Source organism: Sminthopsis crassicaudata, chromosome 2 (assembly GCF_048593235.1).
Source record: "Sminthopsis crassicaudata isolate SCR6 chromosome 2, ASM4859323v1, whole genome shotgun sequence".
Classification (NCBI taxonomy): Eukaryota; Metazoa; Chordata; class Mammalia; order Dasyuromorphia; family Dasyuridae; genus Sminthopsis; species Sminthopsis crassicaudata.
Genome location: NC_133618.1, coordinates 288,249,336 through 288,275,522, shown reverse-complemented (window position 1 = coordinate 288,275,522; position 26,187 = coordinate 288,249,336). Strand labels below are relative to the sequence as shown.

Genomic DNA, 26,187 nt, shown 5'->3' with positions numbered 1-26,187 from the left:
TTAGATGCTGCACCATTTGGTGCATACATATTTAATATTGATACTGCTTCACTATTGATGCTTCCCTTTAGCAGGATATAATGCCCTTCCTTATCTCTTTTAATTAGATCAATTTTTGTTTTTGCTTGATCTGAGATGAGGATGGCTACTCCTGCTTTTTTGGTTTTGCCTGAAGCATAATAGATTCTGCTCCACCCTTTTACTTTTAGTTTGAATGTCTCACCCTGTTTCAGGTGTGTTTCCTGTAAACAACATATAGTAGGATTCTGACTTTTAATCCAGTCTGCTAACTGCTTCCTCTTTATGAGGCAGTTTGCCCCATTCACATTTATGGTTAGAAGGACTAATTCTATATTGCTTGCCATCCTATTAACCCCTGCTTATGCTTTTCCCCTTTCCTTCCCTTTTGCCCTCCTATCCAGTATTAAACTGGTGAACACCACTTGCTTTTCACAGCCCTCCCTTTTTAAGATCCCTCCCCCACCTTAAAGATCCTCCCCTTATTTTACCCCTTTTCCTCGAAATTACTGTATTCCCTTCCCCTTAGCTTACTCCTTCCCTTTCACTTTTCAATGAAGTGGAAGAAGTTTCACCTTAAATCGAATATGTCTATTGATACATGCTATGTTTATCTCCCTCCTTTCTTTCTCTCAGATATAATAGGTTACCATTGCCTCTTCATGAGATGTAGTACCACCACTTTATACTTTTTTATGATATAATCTCCTTTCCACCTCTAGTTTCTAAGACAAATTGTACATATGTTCTTTACATATTTTTTTTGACAGAAGTATAGTTCTCAAGATTTCTTTTTACCTTTTTAGAAATCTCTTGAGTTCTGTATTTGAAGATCAAACCTTTTATGTAGGTCTGGTTTTTTCATCAAAAATAGATGGAATTCATTTATTTCGTTAAATGTCCATCTTCTTCCCTGGAAAATGATGCTCATTCTTGCTGGGTAAGTTATTCTTGGCTGCATACCAAGTTCCTTAGCCTTTCGGAATATCATGTTCCAGGCCCTGCGTTCTTTTAATGTGGACGCTGCTAGATCCTGGGTTATCCTTATTGTGGATCCTCCATATCTGAATTGTTTTTTTCTAGCAGCTTCCAATATCTTTTCCTTTGTCTGATGGTTCTTGAACTTGGCCACTATATTTCTTGGTGTTTTGATTTTAGGGTCCCTTTCAGTAGGTGATCGATGAATTTTTTCAATGTCTATTTTACCTTCTGTTTCCAAAACGTCTGGGCAGTTCTCTTTGATAATTTCCTCGAAAATGGTGTCCAAGCTCTTTTTTTCCTCCCATTTTTCAGGGAGTCTGATTATTCTCAAATTGTCTCTCCTGGATCTGTTTTCCAGGTCTGTTGTCTTTCTGGTAAGGTACTTGACAGTCTTTTCAATTGTTTCATTTCTCTGGTTTTGCTTGACTCCCTCTTGGTTTCTCCTTGAATCATTCATTTCTACTTGTTCCAGTCTAATTTTCAATGATGCATTTTCTTCACTCACTTTTTTTATATCTCTTTGTAATTGTCCAATTGAGTTTTTATCTTCTATGGAATTTTTTTCCATTTTATCCATTTTATTTTTTAGAGAGCTGATTTCTTTTTCCAGCTCACTAATCCTGTTTTGCTTGGAGGGAACTTAATATTTTAAAAAATGTTAAAAAATTGTTTTAACATGTAATTGGAGAAAACTAAAAATACACATACACACATTAAAATACAATATTAAATTAAATACAAATGGAGATTGCATATTCTTGCCTTAATCTAGTAAGCCTCTAGTGCAGCTCCTTTGAATATGCTTTGGTTTTAGTTACTTTTTATAATATTAAAAAAGGTCCTCATATAGCTATATGTTCATAATTTTTAGTTTTTAAAAAAACAAATGTGAATTATGCTTGTTGAAGGTATTTTTTCTATCAACTGTGATAATCAGGTGGATTTGGATGTTTTCTTTTTAATATGACTAATTTGCATTTCTCTAATGTTGCACCATACTTTCCTCCCTATGACATGCCCTTGGTCATAATGAATTATTTCTTGTAATATTTAATTTAATTTGCTCAACAATATTAACATTTTCAAATTGATATTTATTATATATATTTTTTCTATTTTTGTTTTCTCTTTCCTTGGTTTAGGTATTAGGACTATGTTTATGTTTGTCTCTTAAAGTAGTTTGTATAGTGTTTCTCAGTTTTTGGAAAATTAATAATGTGTAGTCCTGGTATTGTTTCTGTAAAAGTTTGATGAGGGGAGGATTCTGGGAAGTTGAGAGAATAAGGCAGTAAATTTAAAGCTCTCCATATTTCCTCCACAAACAGAAAAAAATTGACTCTGAGGTGAACATAGACTGTGAAACACAAAGAAAACTTGGGACAGAACAGGAGTCTATTTGGTACCACCATAGTAGATCCAAAGAAAAACCTCAAACGGGGGATCAAGCAATGAGAAGTGAAAACATTTCTAGACTGCTCTAAAGAAATACCAAGTGGGGAGCCCTAGAGCTATCTGGGTTGGGCTGGAGCTTCAACAGGAACCATAGAAACTTTCATCTCCTGGAAGGTCTTCAGAATCTGGGATCTGAGTCCAAGAAGACTGAGGGATCCTCAGCTGATCAGGAATGCTAGGCCAATTGGGATGCAGAGATGCTGCTCTGGGTGAGAAGAAACCAGCCTACTCAGTGAGTGCAGAAGCAGTGGGGAAGGAACACTGCTGCCTATGTGTACTTGCAGGACGGTGGAGTTTTTGATTTGGGGTCCTAGGTCAGAGGGGAGAGCTGAAGTGAAGCTAGAGGCACCTTCTCCCCTCCTCAAGATTAAAGGTATTTATACTAATACTTGTCATTTAAAAAACTCAAAAACCAGTAAAGAAGAGAAACCCAACAACAGAAACTTATGGGAATAGTGAAGACAGGGGTTCATCTTTAGAGGAGGACACTGAAATAAAAAACAATAAAAGCTCCTTCTACTCCAAAAAGTAACATGGAATAGCTCCCTTCCCAGAGAGAATTTATAGAATTCAAAAAAAGAATTTAAAAATCAAGTGAGAGCCATTGAAGAAAAACAAACAAAAAAAACATATAAGAAAAACAAGAAGATGGTGAAAAAAAAGTTAATTAACTAGAAAAGGGGATATGGAGTCTTAAAGATGAAAATAACTCTCTAAAAATTAGAATTGGATAAGGAGAAACCAACGAAGCTATAAGACCAAGAAAAAACAAAACATTATAAAGAATTAAAAAGAACAAAAACATCTTAAAAGAAAAACAATTGGAACTGGAAAACGGATCAAGACGAGAAAATATAAGAATAATTGGACTATCTGAAAGCTGTGACCAAAAAAAAAAAGAACCTTGATAGAATAATGCAAAAAAGGCAAGAAAGTTGTCTTGGAGAGACAGAATATGAGGTGAAAGTAGAAATAGAAAAAATCCACTGATTTACCACCTCAAAGAGATCTTTTGTAGAAAATACATAGGGTATTATTATCAAATTTCCAAATCCCCAGATCAAAGAGAAAATATTGCAAGAAACAAACAAAAAAAATCAAATATATTGGACTTGCAATTAGAATTATATGGGACTTAGCAGCAGCTATAATAAAAGGTCCTGGGATTATATATACTGGCAATCAAAACAACTAGACCTGCAGCCAAAGATATATCCATAATGTTGATTTTAAAAAATGGGCATACAACAAACTTGTGGATTTTCAGTACTTTCCCTCAACCAAACTTGAACTCATAGAACATGTAATACATAAGAGCTAATATTCAAGATTCATTTTAAGAAAGGCCATTCTCTAGGCAACTGAAGAGGAGATGGAAGTCCAGGCTGAAGAGTTTCCATAGTTTCCATCTGTTCATTTACTTTTCTTAAATCAATCAGCATCCTCCATTTTCCAGGTTTCTTTTTTACAACAAATACAGGGGAATTCTAAGGACTTAGAAAAGGTTGTAAATGTCCTTGGTTGGGTTACTTCGTACTATATCTAATAAGGCCTGAATTTCTTTCACTAGCTAAGGGTCACTGTTCTAACCATACTGGTATATCAGTTTTCCATTGAATAGGAATGATTGACAGTGTTGGCAGGCCTTCAACAGCAGCCCTGCTTAAAAAGATGAAGTTCTCAATTATAATCCTAACTGTTGTAAAATGTGTCTTCCCCACAGATTGATGGGAATTTTTTCTACTACAAAAGGAGTAAAAACTCCTGTTTCACCTTCAAATGTCCATCTCATAGGGACAGCACTAACTTCAGCTGCTATTGATCTTCCTACGCCAGATATATAGGTGTCTGCCTTAATTTTTGGCCAATGACTGAGCCAGCTGACAGCTCTAATGACTGTACAATCTGCAGCTGTGTCTATTAATCCTTCTAATGGCATGCCATTTATATAGATAGTGAGCATAGGATGGTTAGCAGTCACAGCTATAATCCAGAATACTCCTGGATTCTGTTGCTGGGAGTCAAAATCTGGGCAAATATCACTAGATTGCCTATCAGGAGTCTGTATCAATAAACCTGATGCTACTACTTCTCCTGCTTGATAAGTCACACATTGTCTACCTGTATTAGTGACTGGGATATTATCTACACATTTCCAGTTTCCCACTGTTTTGTAAGCACTCTCAGGAGGTGAAATGGTCAAGCCTACTGTGCTTGGAGGCAAGGGATCTGTAGTCTGGACAGGGACAGATTTTACCTCTCCAGGGGATATCTCAGTAGTCCCAGCTGCATACAACTCTATTCTTCCCAATTGTAATCCCTTTCTCCCATTGGATTGCTTTTTGACTGATTGGTTATGTCTGAGTACTGAACTCCTAAAGATTCTTTGGGTGTAGCATTGGTTGCCATCATGCCCCAAGTATTTTTTGCCTTGGGCCCTGGGGCTGGGCCCCACATCCAGTTTTCCTGAATCAGTCTACATTCTGATACCCCATTTTCAACATGGGGTTTTGTTTTTTGTTTCCTACACTATTTTCTCATCCTATCTTTATGCCAACATTGAGTTTCCAAATGCCCTACTTTACCACATTGAAAGCATTGATGAGTCTCTCTGGAAGTCCCTTGTCAAAAGGGACCCTGTCTTCCCATGTTTGGGTCTTGGAAGTTTGCATCATAACCTGGGCATAAAAGGTATTTGTGCCCACTGTAGCACAGCATCTTATAATCTCTTCTAGAGGAGCATCCTTGTGTAGCCCTAGTATAATTCTTCTACAAACCTCATTAGCATTTTCTTTAGCAAGTTATCTTATCATAATTTCTGTTGCTGCATTTTCACCAATAGTTCATATGACAGCTGTCTGCTGACATCCCACAAAATCAGCAAAGGGTTCATTTGGCCCTTGCACTATTTTTGTGAAGGCTTCCCCTCTATCTTGCCTACCTGGGAGGGTGCTCCATGCTTTGAAAGCAGTGGAAGCCATTTGCTCATATACTGCTATGCAGTAATTAATCTGTGCTGAAGTGTCTTCATAATGGCTTAAATCTGCTAGTTGATCAAAGGTGACTAGTATATTAACTCCAGGTTGTCTATTTAGTTGGGATTGTATGCTAGAATTCATGATACTCAGAAAGCGACAACAACTTTTGTCCAGGTTTTAAACATGTCCTTGCTATAGATTTCCAATCATTAGGGGTTAAAACTTCAAAAGCCAAATTCTCTAATAACATCTTAATATAAGATGATGTAGACCCATAGAGAGTGCAACCCTCTTTCATATCTTTGATAATTTCTAGATTAAAAGGAGTGTATCTTTTTTTTCTTGACCTGAAGAATGAAACTCTTGAATCATAGGGTATGCTTCTATTTAAAAAAAAAAAAGCTGTATTCTGCCCTTCCTCTTTGGCTTTAAGTAGTGCCTTTTGTAATTGAGTCATGGGGAGGTGTTTGCTATGGGGGTGGTGCTGATAGTACTACCCTTCCCACTGCTCCTCCTCCCTCCACCCAGGAAGGTAAAGTTGATGGGGGAGGGTCAAGATCCTGCTCAGGTATAGGCAGAGTTGAAACTGAGCTGTGAGAGTGAGAATCACCACATCCTCTAAGTTTACTCAACTCTCCATGCCTTTCAGCTATTTTGTCAGTACCATCCACTTTCTCCTCTTCTTTCTCCTCACATTTCCTTGTCTGGCTATTCTCCTTAAAACTTTCCTTTTTTAGAACTTGTGAGATTCTTTAAGGCCAATTGTATTATGTTGTATATATAGAATGTTTCCGTAGAAATTGAATCAGGACCATTATCATTGTAATATTCAATTAGTTGCTCTCCTACTACTTTCCAATTATCTGCCTCTATTTTTTCTTCCTTGGAGAACCAAGGGGACATGCATTCTAATGTTTCTAAGAGTCCACCAATCTGCTCCTAAGTTAAAAACAAACCTTGCCTCTTTATTAACCTAAGTATGCTTTCTATAAACCTCCCTTGGGGTGGGGTAAGGGTGTAAATGGGGGAGGGGGAGACTTTTTTCCTAATATCTGCCCCATTTCAGCTAGAAAATGAAAATTAATAGTTAAGCCCTTAACAAAGTTTCCTGCTTGTCTATTTTAATACTCATCCTATTTTGGGTCACAGGGACTTCACTGAAATTATGATCAAGCTGTGTGCAGGTCCTTAGTCCATTTTGGGACCAATATATAATGTCCAGGGTATCTCTCTGGAGGACCTCAGGATCAGTCAAAGTCAGGATCGGTCAAAGTCCTTAGTCTTTAGGAGGAGAAGTGAAGGAGACAGGCAAGTTGCCACTCAACTCATTAAAGATGAATCTTGGACTCTGGAGTTTGGACCCTGAAGTTTCTCTCCTGATCGTGCTGCAGGCAGAGGGACTCTGGCCCTCTCTCTCCACCCTCCAATCCTTGCCTACAATTACCTCACCACAATACATTCAGCAAGTGCCAATCCTGAGGAGAGCCATCATATCACTATATGTTTATAGAACCATCATCTCACATTGAGTATGTAATTAGCCTTAAGTACTCTGCTGTCTTAGATTCAAGTACACCATTTCAGAGTATCAGCCCTCTACACAATATCAATACCTTTATCAAAGCTGATCATTGTCTCAATGAGGAGGACTTCAGGATCCATTAGAAATAAAGAAATCTCTCAAACATTTTTCTTTGCCTATATATAGTCTAATGAAAATAAGCAGAGCTTACAGTTTTACTTAGACTTCTAATGATGGTTTTCATATGGCTTTGAATGAAAAATTTGAGTTTCAACAATTAAAATGTGTTAAGGGACAGGTCAATTCTCCAAGAGCCTCCACAGCTAGGGATCACAGCATCTGAAGGAGGTGCAGGGCAGCCTTTGCTGACATAGGGATTGCAGACTGGGAATGAGGTAAATTGGAGGCATCCTTTCACAAGAGGAGATCCATTCTGAAAGTCTGGGTTAGATCTCCAGCAGACACTCTCAGGTGACTCCCATGTATTCCAACATTACTCCCATGTATTTCAACAAAGTGACCTTTTCCCAATCATAAGTATTGTAGACTTTATATTATCTCATTTGTCACAGGTATTATTTTTTCATAGAAATAATTAGATCAATTTTTTTTTTGTAATTTTCTAAGTTTTCCAAATTTAAGAAATCCAGTCTTCTTTGTTGAAGAAACAATAATAACCCTATCCAATTGCCATGTCTTTCTGAAAGTCAGATTTGATTTCTGAGGTTTTCACTGAGCTGTGCTTATAATTTGTCTGTTCTTGGTGCTATTTTTCATTTTAATTTATACTTTCTTTATTACTTCAAAGGAATTGAACTGAATTTGTAATGGGTTTGAATAATCCTCAAAATTATTGACTTCTCCATACCAACAACTATGGGAATATCTTTAGAAATTATTGTAACATGCTTCTTAAGAACTAACAATTCTTCACATTTCTTTGGGGTAATACTAATTTTTTAAAACTCATACAATTAAGGACACAACAAAGGAGAGCAATGGAATAAAAGCATAAGGCACAAAAATCTAGAATCCAACTCCCAGAAAAGTAATTAAAGGTTGGACAACAGATCAATGTAGTTTAATTTGATTGAGGTCAAACATTTTGAGGAAGCTCAGGGTTGGTAGAATATTATACACATGAAAATTATTGTCAAAATGTAAGCATATTAAAACTATGATTTTCAAGTCATTAAATCTGTCACAAGTAATTCACATAATAATATGCCATTTATGTTGAAGCATTTGAGTTCCTAAAAAACATTTAATTTCACAGATCCCATAAAGTTGTGAAGTCAGACTATGAAGAGACTCCTTATCTTATGTTCTAGTTGATGAATGTCATAAGCTTGGTTATTGTCATTAAACCTTGGATGGTTTAGCAAATTGTTTTCTAGTTTCAGAAGGCAGTTCCCTCATTATTAGCAGGTCATTAGAAAGGATGAGGAAAAGAGATTTTCTCAGCCAGGCACTTTCCTGAAGTTAATTATAGGTGCAAAGTTTTTCAATAAAATATTAGCAAAGAGATGAAAGCAAGTTGTCACCAGTACAATACACTATGGAATTCATACCAGGAATGCAGGGCTGGTTCAATATCAGGAAGATTGTAAGCATAAATTACCATTAGTTATAAAATTAACAGATATCATATGATTATCTCAATAGATACAGAAAAAGCTTTTGATAAAATACAGTACCCATTTCTATTAAAAACACTATAGAGTATAAGAGTAAAGGGAGTACTTCTTAAAATGATGAGCAGCATTTATCTAAAATCATCAGCAAGCATTATATGTAATGAGGATAAACTTAGAAACATTTTCAATAAGATCAAGGGTGAAACAATTATGCCTTTTAACACCACTATTATTCTAGATTAACTAGAAATGTTAGCTTTAGCAATAAGAGAAGGGAGGGGGAGGGGAAATGAAGGAATTAGAATAGGGAATGAGGAAACAAAATTATCACTCTTTGTAGATGATATGATGGAATACTTAAAAATCCTAGAGAATCGTCTAAAAAACTACCTGCAACAATTAACAACTTTAGCAAATTTACAGGATAAACCCACATAAAGCACCAACATTTCTTTGAATTACCAACAAAGTCCAGCAACAAGATAATAGAGAAATTCCATTTAAAATAACTGTAGACAATATAAAACATTTGGAAGTCTACTTGTAAAGACAACCCAAGAATTTTATGAACACAATTACAAAACACTTTACATCCAAATTGCTCATAAGAAGGCAAAGCTAATATAATAAAATGGCAATTCTATCTAAATTAATTTACTTACACAGTGTCATACCAATCAAACACACAAAAAAATTATAAAGCCAAAAAAAATAACAAAATTCAATCAGAAAGTACATAATGTCAAGAATATTAAGAAAATTATTTTTGTTTTATTACATTTATTTTATTTGAAAAAATAAAGAAAAAAAGAAAAACAAAGAAATGAAATTATATTCACAAATGGCTACTTTTTCTTTACTTTCTTGTAAATTGTTCTTTGATTCTCTGCTTTCCAATCCCTGCTGATGCTTTAAATTCTGCTCCATAACTTGCCTTTTTAAAAAAATTTTGTTAATCTTCAACGCCAGATGGATTCACCATTTTTTTTTACCAAACATTTAAAGAACAATTAATTCCAATACTATGTAAATTATTTTTGGTAAATTTTGTTATTGGATTATTTATTATGTATGCATTTTATTATACATGTGGTATACATTGTATATAGTATAAATTATACATTATACAATATATAACATTATAACCCTAGAACCATCATTATAGGACTATTCATATGCCTAATTATGTAAAGGAAAGCAAAATTAGAAGAAAGTACACAGGGCTATTACTAATCATCATTTTCTGTGTCCACAAATTAATTCAGAAGGAGACATATCTTGGGAAAGACCAGAAGAGATTGTCCCAGTGATAGCTACCCAGTTGGTGTTATCAATGTTCAGGTAGCAGTTGGATTATAACTGCCCTGATGGTCAAAAGTGCTAGCCTCAGAAGTGGGGTAGATTTGGAGTTTGTTTAATTGAAGAAAGATTAGAGTGGAGGAATACTGATTATATTTGATAAAAGCCCCACAATTGTGTCATATAGAGGATGCAATATTAGTAGTATGCTCCATTAAAAAATGTACACATGATACATATTTAATTTATTATTGACATTTTCTATATCATACTTCTCTATTTTTAGCTGCATACTCCAATTTGTTAATGAACTCTTCTTTCTTTTTTTGTTCCTTTATTCCTTTTCTCCTTCCTTCCTTCCTTTCTTCATTTCTTTTGTTTACAAAAATTGTTTAGAAGTATAAATTGCCCTAAGGATACTTTGACTGCATCTCCAAAGTTTGCTTAATATTGTTTAATTTCCACAATTTTCTCTGTTGAAATTATTGCTTCTATGATTTATTTTTTTGACTCAACAATTATTTAGTATTAAATTTATTTAATTAAATTATAAGTTTTACACCTTTTTTCAAATTCTTCTTACTATTTTTAATTGTGCTGAGCTGCATATTTATGCGGGTTTATTTCATAGAACATGGTAAATATTTGTGATGATGCCATGTATTAGACAAAAAATATGTATTTTAATTTCAATTTCCTTTAGGCATTTTTCAGAGAGAGCTATATCTAACTGTTTTATTCCAATAATTGACTTCCTTCTTGTTTACTTTTCTTTAAAAAATAGATGTATATATCTGAAAAGGGCACATTGAAATCTTTTAAAGATTCTAATTTTTCATTCTGTTTTCCCCTATAATTTGATTAACTTTTCCTTTAAATATTAACTACTATGCCAATTTGTACATATTTAAGTATTAACATTATTGTGTTTGTATGGCACTTTTAAACTTAATCATATTTTTCTGCTTAATTCAGTGAATTTTTTTTTTAGTAAATTTAATAAATTGTCTGGTTATGATTATTAGCCTTACTTTTCTGAAATTGCTTGAAGCTTAATAATACTTGATTAATCTCAGTATATCTTTACTTTTCAAATGTGTCTCATCAATAACATTGTTGGATTCTTTCTAAGCTGTTCTGCAACCATTGTCTGTTTTATTGATAACTTTATTTCATTTCATTCAATTTTGGTTGTTACTTATACATTTCCCTATATGACTTTATTCTCATCTTCCTTGAAAAGAAGGAAATAAAGAAAAAGACTAAAAGTGATTAACACTAGTGATCTACAATTGAACTAATCTTTTCCTATTCCTCTTAATCTCCTCTCTTCACTAATCTATTTCTTGACCACTAGTTCTTATACTTTTTTAAAAAAAGTCAATTCTTTATCATTTAACATTCCAAAGCTGACATTTATGTTGGTTTTATTATTTTTTCCTCCTGAATCTTTTCTCCTTCTTTAGTCTTTTTTCTTCAGTTTCCTTGCCCCTACATCCACTTTCTGGTTGTGTTTAATGTATTTGTATGTTAAATTTTCTTTATCTGTATCTATTTCTTTGTCTTTTCCCTCAACCTGTCTTTATCTAGTTGAAGTAAGAGCAAACATCTTGAAATACCCATCACTCCCTTTCATTCCTCCATTTTAGTACAATCATATTCTCACATTCCCTAATTTTGATGAATAAAAAATTCCTTATTCATTTCTTTCTTTGAGGTTTCCTTTTCTACACTCTTTTCTTCAATCTCTTATAATTCTTTGTGTATCTTCAATTATGAAGGAACATTTGTTTCTTTCACCTTTATTAAATTATGAGCAATTTAGCAACATTATCTATGTCTAATTGCTCAAAATGTGGCTAAATGTAATTTTGAGCAGTTAGGTTTTCTAGATTTCTCTTGAGTATTTTAGTTTTATTTCAAAGTTTTTTCATGGGTCTTTTCTTTTTATTGGAAATACATAAAGGTCCATTTCCCCTATTTAGAATGATATGAAGTTGTTTAAAGGAAATTGTTCTTAGTTGTAAACTTTTGTTTGTTGCTTTTTGAAAATTTTTTTAAAAAGTAAGATACTAGTGCTTTTCCATGATGAAATTGTAAAACTGTGATTTTATTTTTAATGCAAGGTTTCTATCCTTTTGAAAATTAACTGGACCAGTGATGTTTTCCAAGGGAAAATCTCACAATCATTAAGACAAAAATTTTTGATTGGTATTGTCCACTATATCACCTCTTCTCAGCTTGAAATGTCAATAGGTAGCATTTATATAGTGCCTACTATGTACCAGATATTGTGTTAGATACTTTATATATATTACCTAATTTGATGCTCACAATTATCCTGGGAGACAGTTGCTATGATTATTTTCATTTTATAGATGAGGAACTGAGGCAAACAGAGATTAACTTACTTTTCCAAGATTGGTCAAGTATCTGAGCCTGGAATTGAACTTAATTCTTCCTAATTTTAGTCCTAGTACTTTGTCTACTGAACTATCTAGCTCTTTTGGACATTGGCAAATAGTTTTCACTCAGGTTCTTTGATTTTTTGGGAAACAAATGGACATTATTTATACTGTGGAGCCTAAACTTAGCTAGTCAAATGTTACAGGAACTTCATAATAGAGAGAGGAGAACTATTGAATCAACAGACCTTGTAAATAATTGTTATTTATTTATTTAATCAAGGAGTTTACTGCCTTTCTCTTTCTCTTAATTGGCAATAATAAATAAAACTTCAGTCAGATTACTAAAGATCACCTGTCACACACACACATACACACACACACAACACACACACACACACACACACACACACACACATCAAGCATGATAGCAATTTTATTGGCTGGTGGTAACTTTCCCAATTGCCTGTGCAATTTTCTTTCTTTCCACCTCTCCCCTCAGCCTCCATATAGAAGCTACACTCATTCCCATTAGTCCCAATGAGTCCTTATCAACATTTTTCAAACTTAAGACCTTAGTAGAAATTATGTATGCCAATGTACATATATTATTTATATATCTTTTAGCTATTTCCAGGTCAACATTGTCCTGCTTTTCCAGTACATTTGTGGATTATGATGATCTAATCAAGCTATATCTTACCTCAGATGATTTGGTAAGTTATATACATAACCCATATTAACGCCTCTCCATCATTTTTTGGATGTATAATGTTTAACAATAGTGTGTGGATTCCTTCTTACACAAATTAGTTTATTTGTTGGAGATTAATATAATAGACAAAGTCTGTTTGGTTCCTTCCTTTTTTGACTGAAAGAAGTTTATTTTGAGTTTTGAGTTTATTAATAACCACTTTAAACACTCAGGAAAATTCCTAATATGTAGGCAGAGGTTAGGATCTTTGCTTAACTTTGCATTTAAATAGATTTCCTAGTTAACCTCTTTGTGGTTGAGGTAAAATTCCAGTTTACTGGGAATAGTTGGTTAATGAAAAAGCAGATTATTATATTACTGTCTTTAAATGGACAGGGATTAAAAAAGGGAAGTTGGGAAAATAGCTGACTTATTTTTTTTCTTTTTTTCTAATTTCTACTCTTCTCCTTCTTCTCCTTTTCCTCCTCTTCTTCCTTCTCCTCCTTCTTATCTTCTCCTTTCCCTGATTTTTTCTCCTCCTTAAACTTTTCCTTCTTCTTCCTTTCCTTCTCTTCTTTCTCTACCTCTTCTTCCTTTCCTTCTCTTCTTTCTCTACCTCCTCTTCCTCCCCTTCTCCTTTCCCCCCTTTCTTCTTCTTCCTTCTCTTTCTCTTCCTTCTCTTTCTCATTCCCTCTTCCCCTCTTCCCCTCCCTCTTCCTTTCCCCCTCTTTCTTTCCTTCTCCTTTTTCTTTTCTTCTTTTCCTTTTCCTCCTTCTCCCCCTCTCCTTCTCTTCTTCCTTTCTCTTTCTTTTCCCCTTCTTCTTCTTCCTTTTCCCCTTCTCCTTCTTTTTTCTCCTCTTTCTTTTCTTCCTCCTCCTTTTCTCCTCCTCCTTTTCTTTCCTATGTCCTCTTTTCTTTTTCCTCCTCCTGCTCTCCTCCTCCTACTTTGTTTTTCTTTCTCCTCTCCTTCCCTACTCCTCCTCCTTTCTTTTTCTTTCTCCTCTCCTTTTCCTTTCCTCCTCCTTCTTCTCTTTCCTGTCTTCTCTTCCCTCCTTCTACAGTGCTTAGCATATGACCTGGTCTCACAAAATGATTTTGGTTAATTCAAGGAGGTGTTTAGCCTGTGGTTATTTGATTTAAACTAAAAGTATTCTCATTAGTTAAGTCTAGATGGGGGTGGTTTCAACCCAACCTTTACAATAGTATTATATTCTACTTGGATACCTGTAACTATTTTCAGATTTAGGGAGAGATGATTCTGAATGAATGAATTCCCCTCCTAATTCCCATCCTATCTAGCCAAACAATCATTTTATAGTTGTATTGAAAACTAACTAGAACATGAGGTGAAGGTAGTTTTGTTTTTGTAATACATAATTTGTTTCAAGTTGATCATTCTCTGATTCTAAATGTGATTGTACAGAAGTATAAACATCATGTATGTCATTCTATTATTTTCAAAGAAATTGGAAATAGCATAGTTTTCTATTCTGTCTCCTTTTACCATATTTATGGATTGAGATGATCCTCCCATCTATTCCCCCTTTACTTACTCAATTTTGATATTTTGATTTTTTTCCCCCAAAGAGTGTTCAATGTTACTTCATATCTGGATTGAAGATTCAGGAAAATGCAAATCAAACCATAGATCTGCTCACATCAAGAGGACTTACTCCCAGTTTGACAATTACAAACAGCACTTATACTGGCATCTTTCACTTCAATTTATCATCGGTAATTATATTCTGTGATTTTTATCTCTAGTAGATAATTAATACTATATATGGCTTCTTGCCATTGGCTACTTTGTTCTTATAAAGAAAATATTTTTTAATATTTTAATTTGTAACTATTAAAAAAAAAAGATAATCTATATCCAGGTATTCTGGAAATGTTGAGCAGTTATACAACCTATTGGTAAAGATGCAGAATAACATCAATTACAAAATACAATCAATTTGTTTTTTTCAGATAATGTTGTACCACAGTTCTCTTTTATTATCCTGACTCAGTTTCCCTAAATTATTGGTTTCCCTGAATTGTTCTGCCTCAGTTCCTAATTGTTCTGGTCAATCCTGCAATATCACCCCTCCCTTCCTAATCATGATGATTCAGATAAAAAGAAAGACCATCTATCTTAGACATCATCAGAATGTTGGGTGCCTCTACTCATTCTGTAATTCCAATTATCAGATGTCCCCCATGCCTCCCCCTACCCTGTCAGAACTGGATTGTTAGTCTCGTATTCCCGTTCTCAGTGCTCTGACTCCGCCCCTGCCTGGACCTACCCCTGTATCTGAGCCACGTGTATATATGCCATTGAGAACTCTTATTGTTTGCTGGACTCTCGGAGACGATAGTCTCATTCAGCCCTGGGACCAAACTATGGATCCATCTGGTCCCAGTAAATCTCTCCCGCTTAATAAATTATGAAAAACTCTCTAATCTCTATCTTGCCTCAGTTTCTCTAGCATTACAATATCAACATCATTCCATTCTGATATTGTTAGTGACAACTGGACTTGACTTTTTTATTGTTTTCTTTTTTTAAAAATTGTTTTTTCCTTCACTGTCTCTGAGCTAAGTTCATAAATTATCTTGTAAAATTTCTGCTCTATTTTTATGTCAAGGAAACCTGTTATTGCTGTACCCCTGGCTATCCTTGTGATGATATAGCTTTCCCTAGATGACAAATCTCATCCCTTCCACCAATAGAAATCATCTGAGTTAATCTTTTGTCCTGGCTATATGGTGTTCTATTTTTATCTACTTTCCTTAACATATAAATCTCACCTTGGTTTTTGTGTGTGTGTGTGTGTGTGTGTGTGTGTGTGTGTGTGTGTGTGTGTGTGTGTTGCTGAACAACTGAAGATCCTTTTTATTGATAACTGCTAGCATTACCAATAAATTGAACATGCTAAGAACTTTGTTGCTTCAGTTTACCTCAATTTCAATCAGGAGATGAACTTTTGATCAGAAGTTGACAGGGGAAACTGACCTCTGAGGTTATCTCTGAGAAAATCCCTGAGAGCACTATGACAGTACTTCCTAGAGAGACTTTGTAAGAGGTTGCTCTCAAGGTCAGACTCCTCAGTTTCAAGGTAAATAAAGCCTCAATGCTGTTAAAAAAAAAGTTGCAACTTTGCTTGTTTGTCTTAGTATTCTGTTTTTGTTTATAACTGCTTGGCAATAATCTGCAACTATGTAATCCAGAAATCCTTGGAAGGAGACAATGCTTGCATTGCCAGTGTTCCTTCAGGGCAAGAAGAGGTTGAGAAAGCCTTGGAAACAGGGTTTTTTCCTAGTTGGAAAAACAATATCAACAATATCCATTCAGGGAAGTCATTAGAATGTCCAAGGAGAATTTTTCTTCAAACCAGAGGGATACTTCCCACTCAAGAAGAACTTGGGGAAGCCTGAAAACAGAAATTCATTCCCAGTTAAAAAGGAGGGAACTTAAAATAGAGCAAAATTGACCTAAGACATATAAGGAAAGTCCCAAATCTGGCCTGAAAATGGACTTCAACTTTACCACACCAATTTTTAAGTGTTTTTATGTTTGTCTTGTCATGTTATCTTTGTTTTGCATGTTAAATTACCTTTTTATCAAGGCCTGGTCAGCCATAGAAAAAAGAATGAAAACTAATTTTTTTTTTTTTCCAGAAAATATCTCTCTTTTAGCCCTGGCCAAGATGAAAGGTAGAGAAGAAGCGTAGATAAGAAGGATTTTTTTATTCCCAGTCTGCATAAATTTGTGGCATTGTAACCTAATTAAAAACTAAATTTGTGACTGAAATATAATTTCTCTATTATGAATTTCCAAAATGTGTTTTGAATGTTTTTTATAAATGGTGAAATGTTTCAATGAATTTTTTGGCAATACTCTAGAATTTGTTTTAAGAAAAATAAGAATAGAGGTGGAGTTAAGATGATGAAATAAAGGCAAGTACTCCCCTGATTTCTCCCCCAAGCTGCTACAAATAACTTTAAATAATGACTCTAAATACATTTTACAGCATCAGAATCCACAAAAAGATGGAGTGGAACAATTTTCTATCCAAAGACAACTTGGAAAGTCTACAGGCGGGGACTGTTGCACCAGGGAAGGTGTCAGCACAGGCTATCCCAGCATAGCATTACTGGGAGCAAGAAAAGCAGGAGCCTATCTTGGGGCCTCTGAATCAGTGGCAGCACTGACAGTTTGGAAACAAGTCAGAAACACTAAAGATGACTTGGAAGGTCAGCAGGAAATCAAGACCTCAGCATATGTGGTGGCAATGGCAGCTTCCAGAGACCTCAGGCCATGGACCTTAAGGGAGGGTGGAACTAGTCAAAAGGAGGTCTTATACCACTGAAGAAAGACACTGTTGCTTTAGCATTCTAGAACTGCAATGAAGGGGAGATTCCCCTTTAAGGTTCAAGGGCTGAAAAGAGGGCTTGTGGAAAGGTCTATAGAAGGATCTCTTAAAACAGCTGCACAAACTCCCTGAAACTTGGGACACTACATTCTCCACTTAGAAAGAGAGCCCTACTCATCAAAGTTAAAATCTGAGTAATACACTGGGAAAATAGGCAAACAATAGAAAAAAGATTTTGACCATAGATATTATGTGACAAGGGAGATCAAAATACACACTCAGAAGAAGATAATAAAGTCAATGTTCTTATATCCAAAATTTCCAAGAAAAATAAGAATTGGTCTCAGGCCATGAAAGAGCTCAAAAGGGATTTTGAAAATCAAGTAAGAGAGAGAAGAAAAATTAAGAGAAATAAGTATGATGCAAAAGGAAATTAAAAAAAGGTAATGAGAAGAATGCCTTAAAAAATGGAATTGGCCAAATAAATGGGAAAAGAGGCATAAAATCTCACTGAGGGAAATAATTCCTTGAAAATTAGAATTTGAGCAAGTGGAAGTTAATGATTTCTATTATGAGAAATTATGAAAAATGAAGAAACAATAAAATAAAACCAAAAGAATGAAAACAATAGAAAACAATGTGAAATAGCTTATTGGGAAAAAAATTGACATTGAAAATAAATCCAGAAGAGATAACCTAAAAATTATTGGTTTACCTTAAAGCCATAATTTTAAAAAGAGTCTATTATCTTTCAAAAAATTATCAAGGAAAACTGCCCAGGTGTTCTAGAACCAGAGGGTAAAAAAAAAATCCACTAATCACTTCCTGAAAGAAATCCTAAGATGAAAAATCTAAGCAATATTTTAACCAAATTCTGGAACTCCTAGATAAAGGAGAAAATATTAAGCATTCAGAAAGAAACAATTCAAATATCATGGAGCCAGTCAGGATAACATAAGATTTAGCAGCTTCTACATTAAAGGATCAGAGGGCTTGAAATATATTATGAGAGCAAGGGAACAACCTAGAATCACCTACCCAGCAAAGCTGAGTATAATCCTTCAGAGGAAAAGGTGGTTTTGTAATGAAATAGAGGACTTTCAAGCATTTGTGGTGAAAAAGACCAGCGCTGACTAGAAAATTTGATTGTCAAATAATGACTCAGGAGAAGCCTAAGGAGGAAATCAGAAAAAGAAAATCATAAAGAACTTATAATAAGGTTTATCTGTTTACATTCCTTCATGGGGGAACACTAGCTATAACTCATATGAACTTTCTCATTATTGTGGCAGTTAGAAGGAGCATGTATAGACAGAGGGCATAGGTATGAGTTGAGGCTAAGAAAGAAATTTACTGAGGGAAAGAGAAAGGAAGAGGTGGAATGGTGTAAATTATCTGCCATAAAAAAGGCAATAAACTGTTTTTATAGTGGAGGGGAAGAAGGAGAGGAAAAAGGGAGTGAGCCTTATTCCTCTCATAATTAGTTCATAAAGGAAATAACATATACACTCAATATGGGTATACACACATTTATGTATATATAGGGGAAGGGGATAAAAGAAGGGGAAAAGGGTGATAAAAGAGGAAATATTTCAGGAGGGGGTGGTCAAAAGGAAAACATTTTTGAGGAGCAAGAGGAGAAAGAATAGAATAGACAAGGTGGAAATAAGGTCAGCAATAGTAATTATGAAGAGAATTTTGAAGCAAATTTCTATGTGAAAGATTTATTTCTCAAATGTATGGGAAACTGAGTCATATATATATACATATATATATATGTATATATTCCACTCATATATATATGAGCCATCCTTCAATTGAGAAATGATTAGAAGATATGAACTCTGCCCATTAAAATCATGTATATTCTTTGACCTAAAAATACCACTATTAAGTAAGGATCCCAAAAAGAGATTTTTTTTTTAAGAAAAAGGACCTGCAAAAATAGTTATACAAAAATATTTAAAGCAGCTCTTTTCTCAGAGCAAAGAACTGAAAAATAATGCCCAACCATTAGAGAAGGGCTGAATAAGTTGTTGAATGTGATTATGATAAAATATTGTTATTTTATAAGAAATGATTGATGAGTAGTAAAAACCCAAAACATTTTCCATGAGCTCAAGCCAAATGTATTGTGTACAAAGTAATAATAAAGTTGCATGTTGATTATTTGTGAATGACTACTATTTTCCACAATACAATGATCCAAGATTACTCTGAAGGATTTATGATAAAAAATGCTATTCAATTTCAGAGAAAGAACTGATTGTGTCTGAATACAGATTGAAGTATACGTTTTTTAAAACTTTTTTTTTTGAGGACTTGTGTGTATGTGTGTATGTGATCTATTCTTTCTTTCACAATATGAGTTTTATAAAAATGTTTTGCATAACTACACATATGCCTTCTAAATTGGGGGTGAAATGGGGAGGAAGGGAGAGAATCTGGAAATAAACGTTTTAAAAATAAATTTTAAAAAATTCTTTTACACGTAACTGGGGAAAATAAAAATATTAAATAAAAATAACCTTAAAAATAAGAAGAATAAAATTATGAAAGTTACATGGAAACATGTAACTTTCTTTGAAGAGTGACAGATCTATTATTTTAGTTCAAGGGAAAAAAGTGAATTCACTGATTAGAGAAAGAAAAAAATGGATTTTGCTGTTTTAAATTTATTTGACACTTAAAGACTCCTATTATTTGCTCTTTTCTTGAGGGAACATATAAAAAGTAAAATTTAATTTGGAAAAATGTTTTGGTGTTATGTAACAGAACTTAATTATTTAGAAGAACTAGAAGCAAGGTCATCAAAAGAAATTGGATAAGATAATGTATGTAAACTCTTTTAAGAATCTCAGAGGCAAGTATTAATAACAGGTTATATAAGAAAAATTTTAGTTTCTAATTATCAAGAATAAATTCAGTGGAGATTGCTTTCATAGATAGTCTGGGATATGATTGGGAAATAAAGATTAAAAGAATTGAGCAAGGAAATAAGGTAAATGTTAGATTAGAATATGAAAGAAACAAAACAGGTACAGTTTTTTTTTTTTTTTTTGCTGAGGTAGTTGGGGTTAAGTGACTTGCCCAGGGTCACACAGCTAGGAAGTGTTAAGTGTCTGAGACCATATTTGAACTCAGGTTCTCCTGACTTCAGGGCTGGTACTCAATCCACTGCACCACCTAGCTGCCCCACAAGTGCATTTTAAAAGGGTGTAAAAAGAAAGGAAGAGAGAAAGTTTTAAGCAGGGAATAAGAAAAACAGGCTAGAAATTTAAAGTTGTAGTCCATTCACACTGAATGGATTTGAAAGTGAAAAAATTTTAATTAAAAAAAAAAAAAAGAAATTTGAGGATTTGATCTCATTGAGATAAGGATGCATGAAATGTTAGGAGATTATTTTTTATGCTATCAAAACTTTAGCAATAGAATTGCATTATAAAATCCCCAGACTTCAAAGCATAATGAGAATGTGAAACTTTCACTTAGGGACTCTACTTAATCTCTTGACCAGGGTTCAAATTAAAAAGCTTCAGGTACAGATGAAAGAATGGGATCTATACAGATTTTAATACAAAAGGAATTGACCTGGTTTGGGGGGAATGATTTAAAAAGAAATAAAGAAAAAGTTATGGGAAGCTGTGGGTATCATTGCAAGTCCTTGAAATTGATCTAATTGATTCCAATGGACCCTAAATTTTGAAGTACTGCCAACTAATGTTCTTTGAGAAAAATTATTTTTTTTTTATTTTTAATTACCTTTTGTGATTGAAAATCCAGATTTGCTTTGAATGAAATTTTGTTGTGAAACAAAATAGCATAATTGTGGTAAATTATAACCTAATACAATCTTAACAGTTGCTATTTGGCATTAAGATGATCTTGGCTCAGAAAGAAAAGGTCAAAATCTGGGCTCAGAAATTTGTTAGCTCAAGCAAGTTACTTTACTTTTGATCTGTAAGGGGAATGATGACCTACTTCCTGGTCATGTTTTGATATAATGATTATGAAATGCTTAACACAGTGCCTGGTATATAGTAAGCACTATGTAAATATTAACTATTTTTGTTTTTAGTATTATTATTAATTTGATTGAATGTAATTACTTCTTACTGGGTAACTATGTTAGATTTTTAAATATAATTAATAGAATATATTTAAGGTGATGAAATAGATGATTTTCTGTAAAAAATAATTTGACAATGCATTCTATCTAACTGCTGTTGTAAACTGTCATTAAATATGGTCTCAAGTTTTAAATACATGATATTGTAGATTTTATTTCTATATTTTTAAAGTTTTCTTGTATTGTGAATTATAGAAAATCATGGTATGAAAGAAAGTTCCTATTAAGAGAATGATTTAATTGTATACCTTTTGATTTAGATGCTCTGAAATTATTAAGTTATTGAGAGTCTGTTATAACAGTATCTAGTATTAAAAGCAAAGAATAATTAGCTGTGTGAGGAAAAGTACAAAAAATTCTTGTAAAATCTTGTTTGTAAACTTGGAAAATTCCTTGAAAACATCTCTTTGGGCAAGGTCATAAAATCTTATCTTCCCTGTGAAAAAACTTAAGTCATGTGAAATTTTGATATTGAATTGGTTTACTGAGAAATTGAAATCATCTCTTTCATTACAAACACTTAATGGCAAAGAAGGGGGGGTTAGGATTTGTAAGTTTATTTATAGTATAGAGATGATTTGATGATTTGTGTAGTATAGACATGATAATTATGAAAATTATGGATTTATATGAAGAATAGTATATATTCAAATTACATCTTAGATCAACATAGTCTCAACAGACTATAATCTTAAAAGATTTATCATTGCTTTAGGGATTAATATGCAAAACCTTAAGAGATGAATATATATTATTCTAGAGATTCACAGTAATTAGCTAGTGTTTTTCTGTTTTGTTTTTTTTTCTTTTGAGTGAACTACATATATTCATTACCTATGTGGCATTCCAGAAAGGATTTTTTGTTTTGATTTGTATTGATTGATTTTTATACCAGAATGAGTCTAAACTTGAGAAGAAGAAAAAGAAAAAACATTGAGTAATTTTTTAAAAGAAAACTCTTTCTTGTTAATTGTTATTGCAATCATGTAAGAGAAATAATAATAACTGTGTTGCTCTAAACAAATAATTAGACTTGTTTTAAGGTTAAAAATCTCTTGGTACTATAATTTGGTAATATTTTGAGTTTTCAAGTTCATATATAAATATCTGAATTATCATTAAATCAGAAATCCATCATTAAGGGAAATATTTAGTTCTGCAATCTGAAGAACTGTTATAAGTGATGTCTGTGTTTGGTAAAGTTGAGGGAATGTCTTAATTGTATTAGTTTCTTTTTTAACAGGAATATTTTTTCTTAATTAGTCCTGAGCCTAGCTATTATGCTCTGTGAACAAAGTGGAATTTTTTATGTGACTGACTTTCAAATTGTAACTACATTTCTTATCTGAATTCAGAGACCTAAGGATGCTTTATCCTATTATGCTTATGTTGAGCCATTCTGTGCTCAGAATGGGCTTGGAGGACCGGTCTTGATGCTGTCACAACCACATACCTGTTTTTTCCTTTTGTAGCAAATCTCTTTAACTATGAAAGATAAAGTTGTAATTTTTTTTAATATAATGAATCTTTTTGCTGTAATACTCCAGTACCTCTGGGCTACTACAGTAGAATACAAGTATGAAAGATCTTGCTGTTTTCAGTCTGAATTAATAATTAAATACATATCTTAAGCAACTAAGTAAATGCATTTTGGGGCTTGCTAATAGTTTTATTGTCACATTTGCTTGTCACATTTCTTTGTCTCTTAATCAAGTTCATAAGTTGTTTTCCTGGAAAATCACTGTTTTATCTTTCTTTTGAGGAAACTTATCTCTGCTCCACTAGTTGTCCTTGCAAGGCATAGGCCAATCAGCTTTCTCTTACAACAAAGAAGAAAATCTCATCCTTTCCAGCAATAGAAACCAGATGACTTAATTTGACACCTTGCCTATGTGCTGTTCTCTTTCTATCTACTTTATCTAAAGTATAAGTCTTTTACACCCCTTCTAGAGATATTTTGGCTTGCTGAACAGCTGAAGACCCCTTTTATTGATAACCACTATTATTACCAATAAATTGAGCATGCTCAGAACATTGCTGCCTTAGCCTACTTTAATTTCAATCATGGCACTTCTGTGCTTGTGGTACAATTGTGTTTATTCCTTAAACATTTTCATAAAAAGTCCCAAATAATCCATTTAGAGGAATTGACTGTATGTTCATTTAATTTAATAAGCAGGACCCAGATGACAAACACCACTACCTTTTGGATCATCAAAATTAAGGCAACATGACAGAAGAATCAGATTTTTCTGAGCTATTACAAATTTTGCAAATGATAGCTATTTTTGAAATTACTATTCTGGATAAGAGAAATCATAATTACAGCAATTTTCAAACAAAAATGTCTACAAATTAGCTTAATGTTGATCTGATAGTTCTTACATAGGAAAAAAAAAACATTTTTGGGGACCAACTGTTGATGATTTATTAACTTGGTAAGGATATTTCTCTCCCATTTCCATGGTTGTATCTGGGCCCAAAGTTACAGTATTTTCTCTAGTTTTTGAATTTATTTATTCTTTCAACACTTACTGAATATTTATGGAATATATTTTGTAAGGTACAATGGGACTAGCCACAAATTGCTCACTTCTTGCTAGAAATAGATTTTGGGGTACAGTAATGATATAGTATTTATATCAATTAGTCTTTTACCTAATCATGATGGTAACAATTGGATTTTATGAATGACACACACACACACACATACAAGGGCAATGTGATAAGATCTAAGACTAGAATCAGTACAAACTGTACTTGAAAATTTGACTCCCATACTTCCTAGATTAACTTCTTAGTTAATTAACTTCTTTAGTTAACTTTTTAGAACTTTTAACTTCTTAATTAACTTCTTAGAACCTTATACTTATCTGTAAAATGGAGGTAATAATACTTAAATTATTAATCTTACAAGATCATTTTAAACTATAATATAAATATAAATTATGATTATCTTAAAATCAAACTATGATGTACTAATTACTTTGAGGGATAAAATTTCAATTTGTGGATTTATATTTCTCCATTTTTCTTTTCATTAGGTTGGTAGAATTAATACTATGATTCAGAGGAAAGAATGAGGCTACAAGAAATAATGCTTATGAATTTACTTATCTAATTTTTCTTTTAAATTGTGTAAAAGATGTAAAATTAACATTTTATTACATGAATCATAAAACATTATTTACTATGTTTTATTTTTAAGGAAAAGGATGATTTTTACTGGACAATTGATATTCCCAGAAAAGAAATCACAAATAAAGAAGGTAACAGTATTCTGTTGGTTCTTTTTACCTACAGGTTATTTATTTTGATGAGATGATATTTATCATTTGAAAAAAAACACTGGATATTGAACTGTCATAGTGGAAAGCTGCTAATCTCATGCAGAATTCCTTGATTGCTGGGAAAAGAGACAACTTTGTTCAATGGCCCTCTTGAGAATTAGTTAATGTAATATAGCAAGAGCAATGAGATATTCTTGGCAAAGGATTGCCACTGTAGATATCAAATAGAAGGAGAATGCCCTAAAGAAGATAACATGTTGCTCTAAGGGAGAATTGTAGAGAGTGCTAGGCCTGGAATTAGGAAGAATGGCGCTCAAAACCAGTCTCCGATGTTTATTAGCTGTATGACTCTGGACACCTTGGTGTATCTCAGTTTCCTCCTATGTAAAATGGAGATAATAATTAACAACTAACAACTTCATCTTCCCAGGGTGGTTGTGAAGACAAAATGAAATATTTGTAAAGTGTTCTGCAAACCTTTAAGTACTATATGAACATTAATTATTATGATTTTGATTATTAATATTGTTATCAGTGGCATCAAACATGAAAACATTAAGATTTAAAACCATTCAAAATAGGTCAGCCTATCATCAACAGAGGAAAAATAATTTGAATTTTTAAAATTCCCATAATTTGGACTGATATGTCATTGGTTGAAGGACACATAGGATTGCTTCATTAGGATAAATATATATTAGATAGAATTATATATAAATATATATTATTCACACATACATTATATATAATGTATGAATATATATATATATATATATGTTAATACATATGTCCTTGATCCAATCTCCTTCCATAGAGTCAGCATAGTAGAGTAGATCTGAAATGTGTTGGATTTCAAGTCTTGTGGTTCAAATCTTGACCTTGCCATTTTAACTGCCTCTGTAATCTTGGCCCAATCATTTAAACTCTCTGGGTTTCATTTCTTCCACTATAAAAAGGGATCAGACTAGATGATCTTTAAGGGCTCTTGTAGCTCTAATAATATGATTTTGTGATCTCCAGCGATTATCAACTTGATTATCACCCCCTTCCTTTCCTGAATCTCTTCCTATCAATTGTTTTCTTTCTCTATTGCATTCAGATATGGACAAGCCTACCCCATCCTTTAAAAAAAAATCCATCACTATCATTCCAATAAATTATTATTTTTTATCTTGTCTCCTTCTGTCTGCTAAAGTATAACAGGTGTAAAACTTGTCTACATTTGTTTCTTCAACTTCTTCTCCTCTTAAGAAGCCAGACATTTAAACTGCTCTCTCCAAAGTTATCAATCATAGTAATAGTGGTGGTCTTTTCTCAAAACTCATCTTTTGACTTCTGCAGCATTCAACATTATTGGCCGACCATTCTGCACCCTCTCCTTTCCCATCCTCATCTGCACTGATCTCTCTTGATTCTCCTCATAC

The 26,187-nt window shown here is 33.3% G+C and overlaps 1 protein-coding gene across 1 annotated transcript in view; it reads left to right on the top strand.

Annotated features, from left to right (window-relative positions):
• LOC141553467 (cation channel sperm-associated auxiliary subunit beta-like) overlaps positions 1-26,187 on the top strand; it is a 218,308-nt gene that overhangs the window by 33,120 nt on the left and 159,001 nt on the right. The window contains exons 3-5 of the mRNA XM_074285114.1: positions 12,920-13,008; positions 14,574-14,720; positions 24,682-24,742. Of these exons, the coding sequence (XP_074141215.1) occupies positions 12,920-13,008; positions 14,574-14,720; positions 24,682-24,742 (297 nt within the window). The remainder of the gene's footprint in view (positions 1-12,919; positions 13,009-14,573; positions 14,721-24,681; positions 24,743-26,187) is intronic.